Source organism: Alligator sinensis, unplaced genomic scaffold (assembly GCF_000455745.1).
Source record: "Alligator sinensis unplaced genomic scaffold, ASM45574v1 scaffold1003_1, whole genome shotgun sequence".
Taxonomy (NCBI): domain Eukaryota; kingdom Metazoa; phylum Chordata; order Crocodylia; family Alligatoridae; genus Alligator; species Alligator sinensis.
Genome location: NW_005842557.1, coordinates 28,943 through 33,560, shown reverse-complemented (window position 1 = coordinate 33,560; position 4,618 = coordinate 28,943). Strand labels below are relative to the sequence as shown.

Below are 4,618 nucleotides of genomic sequence, written 5' to 3'. Positions count from 1 at the left end.
AAAGGAGTTTATGGGGGGAAATGACATTTATTAATCTTGACATAATGGAATAGGGAACGAAAGTTCGTCATTTGCTTAGCTGTACATCTGCTATACACACACATGCACCCTCCTAGTACAGAGTCTGCAAACTTTTTCAGGTTCTGGCTCAAAATGACCCAGCTCAGATTTGAGGCACACAGGCACTAGAGCCCAGCTGCCGCTTCTTCTGACAGCAGCACAGGAAGAGCAATCACTGCTGCAACCCCACATTCATGGGCCCGATCAAATACCTTCAAGGATCAAATTTGGCCAGTAGGCCATAGGTTACTGTCCCCGAGTACCAAGTGCATTTTATTAACCAATTAATTAACAACATTTAAAAAAGAGGTCTGACAATTATAGGTCAAGTTCTAGTTGAGATGCCAAATTTGTTACCATTACCTCAAAAAGTTAAAGAGTTGAAAAGGGTACTTACATGTCATTGTGCAGCAGGTATAAAGCTAGGAGCTGACCATAGACTAACGGTGTTGCAATTCCCCCTGGAGCCTTAAAAAACACAAATCCCAATTATTTAATTGGTAATTATTTTGAACATGCAACTAATATTATGAAGTGTACATTTTTAAGCCACATCAAGTTATAACTGAAGAAACCTCCTAAGCTTAACAGAACACAAGATGTTGTTAGATTTGTGATTATATTGCTTTGACAGTCTTTTACAGATACAATCAATTTCAACATACCAGATAACTACCTGGTAAAATTTCCAGAGCCCTCAATCCTGCTCCATGCATGGACAAACTATAGCAAGTTATTTCATTACATGAACATAAGCCACCTTGGACTATACCAAAGAATGCAAGTATTTCCACCCAAGCCTATTTCCCATTTTAAGGTGCAATTTCTTTATTTTCATACATCTTTACTTTCTAGGGTCAATTCTAACCATTTCTGGACTCTACAGTAAAAGATATTTAAAAAGTAATATTGGGTAAAATTACTTTGACATTTTGGAAAAAAAAAAAAAAAAACAACATTTTCTACAAGGAAAATAGCCGAATTTTAGAACATTATACCTGACACACCATACCAGTAGGCTTCGCAAATAGCATGCCCTCATCTAGATTGGAATAAAATGATTTTTAAAGAAAATAATATATTTATGAAAGCACAGGACATATCCAACACATGGATTTTGAGTTTTCACCTCTACACAGAAAGACAGCAGTGTAGCAATAATATGTATGCAAATGGGGGTTGTTGGTTATGAGACCTGATAAACTGATCAACTATAGCAAGTGAAGACTGATGACTACTGACAGTTCTATAGGAAATGGGAGAGGATGGTGAAACTGATGTCAAGTTTGTCACCTTTCTGCTCCCCAAATCTGGTACAAGAATAGTTCAGAATCCTTGCTCTACATCATGTTGGTTTCCAACAACTCCTAAGGACTCATAGTCTATATGAGAGAGAGGCCGACAGAGCTGTATCAAGGGTCTGCAAAATTAAAGCCAACCAATCTTTCTACCTTCCTTGGCTGCTACTTAGATCACTAGGTGCACAAGAGAAACTGACAAGACTTTCACATCACTGCAAGAGACAGGAACTAGAAACAGCGAGGACTAGGATTAAAAAAGACAGACCAGGGAAAGATGTATTAGTGGAGACTACCATCTTCGCAGCAGCCAATGTACTCCGAATGAGAAGGGAAAGAAAAGAGAATTGGACCTCCTTGCAAGTATCTAGAGAGGGATGTGCAGATTTCAAGTAGGAAGCAGTTAGATACTCACTAGCTGAAAGCTACAGAACACTGTATTGAAACCATCCTGGAAGGAAATATTTTTAGCAAGACCCAACAGAAACTGGGGCTCTACTGTGCTAGGCACTATATATGAACATCACAAAAGATGGAGTCCGTGTCCTGAAGAGCTCACAAACTAAAACAGCGCTCGCAACGGAGGTGCCCTGATCAATTGGTCCGTATTGTAAGTCGGCACCGATAAAAAGAAAATTGACATTACTAGATTTCTTTTGGCCATGTGGCCAATAATGTAGCTGATAAATGCCTGCGTGCATGCAGCCACGAGTGCAGCCCAGCAGCTTGGAGACCAGCGTCTAGCCCGCCTGTGGAGGGGGGGGGAAGGGGCATGGGAGGGGCAGATCAAGCCCCCACGGCGAGGGAGGAAGCGGGGCAGGGGCTGCACAACTGGGGTGGGGCAAGGTGTGGGCTGGAGCCACGGCTCGTCCAGGTGTGGCGGGGGGCATGGTTTCCACCACTGCATGCAACCCTGGGAGAGGCATGTGCCCCCCCAGATCTGTGTGCAGAGCGAGGGCAGGCTGCTACATGCTCAGGGCTAGGGATCCACTGGGCTCTTCCCAGTGGGAGGTGGGAGGCTGAGCCTGGGCTGCGCACAGGGTGGGCAGCAGCGGTGCTGGGAGGAGGACTATGGGGTGGGCTACAGTCACCCCTTGCCATAGCCCCCCTCCCAGCACAGCTGCCATCCGCCCTGTCCCTGCCCACCCTGAGCACAGCCCAGACCCTATCCCCCACTCCCCCCATGCTCCCCCAGGGGGGCACACAGTGGCGGGAGCTGCTCCCCCTGCACCGCCTGGATGAGCCGCAGCTCTGTCCCATGCCCTGCCCCACCACGGCTGTGCAGTGCCTGCTCCTGCCCAGCCCCACTCCCTCCCTCACCATGGGGGGCCTTGGATCTCCCCCCCACCCCCCCAACAGACTTACCAGCCAGACAGTGCTCTCCAAGCTGCTAAGCTGCATCTTGGCAATTGGACTGGTATTGGCCGATATAGCTCGTTAATAAATCAGCCATCAGTATTGTTAGACCCCGGCTCCATGCGGATCCCAATGACTAGGGAGACAACTATCCAATTGCTCATGGATCCAGCTGCTCATTAGCCAGAACAAGCAGGGAGCACATACCAGCACATATTGCTCGCAACAGCTTTATTCAAAATGGAGACAGCTTCGGGCAAGCTCCCAAAGAAACTGGGGATCAGCAGTGAACATGTTTTTTCCATATTTATACACTTTGGTTTATACTTATTAATATTTACTCCACCTTTGTCCCTCCCATATTCCCCCCTCTCTCAAGCTCTGCCTCTGTTTACCATTTACTTCATTAGCATGGAATTGTCTATGCATTTCACTTATTTACATGTCTTTTTGCTATGAACACACGACTAAGACCTTGACTCCACTTCTTTCGGTCACTGGGCAGACTTCAGCCAAAACCTGGAAGCTTCTTTACCAATCACCATTCACCTTTTCACATATGTTTATTTCAGATTCTGTTACCAATGATACGTCATCTTTCACATTTCAGTCTGTTTTTCAGTCCCATATTGTACCATCTTTACATTACCTCATTCACAACACACAGACTTACTTGCTGCTTTTTCAGAAGAATGGTTCACACAGGTAAGATGGTTACTTCACATAAGCAAATAAATGGCTTAGCATAAGCATTCATAAGCAAAATCTGCTCTCTCTCCTAATGACAGCCGGTGGCTTGCATCCTATTTCTTTTATATAAAGGAGTTACATATCCTACAACACTACTATATGGTCAGAAAACTACTTGCTTAAGCATCTCACAAAGTTACTTTTAATACATCATTCTGCCTTGTGGTCAGCAGCTTTTGTAAGCCACAGATTAAAGCCTTTATTCAGCTGCAAACCCAGTACTCCCCAAGATCCAAATACAGTCACCCTAACAGGTAGCAGCCCAAAAAAAAATCTTTATCTATGCACTCCTAGCTCACAGGCATTGGAAAAACCAGCAGACAGACACAAAATGTTCTCTCTGGTAATATCAGCATCACACCAAAGTTAAAACACAATACAAATGGCAAAGGAGGATGGGGGTAACTTTACTCAGTAGAGAAGTACTCCTGAAAGAATACGTAGTAAGCCTGACAGGTTTATGTGGTGCCTGTCCCCATTGCTAAAGACAAATAAGCTACTGCCTGCTCCACCAGCTCCAACCTTCTTCAAGTGCAGCAGAGGCCACCTGCAAACCCAGGATGGATAACTTTGTCTCTGTTCCTGATCCCAGTGAAATTTAAACAAGAGCACAAACCGCTATACATGTCCGTGCCCAAGAAGTGGAAGGGGCCCATACAAGTTCCCACAGCTGACCAGCCGTCCACCTAGGAAGGAAAATGGCTCTGCTCTGGTTTCTGCTCCCTGCTGTGTCCTAAATTCAATCTGCTACTCTCTCTGTTGTCTTGCGGATCCAATCTGCTGCTCTGCTTCCTTCTCCCTGCCCTGTTTCATGTCCGATCTGCTGCTCTGCTTCCTGCTCCATGCACTCAAGTCCAACCGTCTGCTTTACGTTCTGCTCCTTGCCCTGCGTCCCATGTCTGATGTGATGCTCTGCTTTCTGCTCTATGCCTTGTCCCGTGTCCGATCGGCTACTCTGCTTTCCACTCCCGCCCCGTGTCACACCTCCAACCTGCCCCTCTTTCTCTTCCCTGCCCTGTCTCCCAGGTCCAGTCTGCTGCTCTGTTTTTTCCCTTCACTGTCTCATGTCCGATCAGCTCGTTTCTGCCCCGCTCCCTGCCCCGTGTCCCACGTCCGATCCGCTGCTCCCCCCTGCCCGGCCGGTTTGGACCGTT

General features: G+C 46.3%; 1 protein-coding gene across 3 annotated transcripts in view; it reads right to left on the bottom strand.

Annotated features, from left to right (window-relative positions):
- Positions 1-4,618, bottom strand: part of COPS8 (COP9 signalosome subunit 8) — a 20,510-nt gene that overhangs the window by 15,531 nt on the left and 361 nt on the right. For 2 of the 3 annotated variants that reach the window (XM_006032251.3, XM_025213905.1), the window contains one exon: positions 458-528. In XM_006032251.3, the coding sequence (XP_006032313.1) occupies positions 458-528 (71 nt within the window). Of the gene's footprint in view, positions 1-457; positions 529-1,058; positions 1,103-4,618 lie in introns of those variants that run through there. The other variant, XM_025213904.1, reaches the window with a different exon arrangement.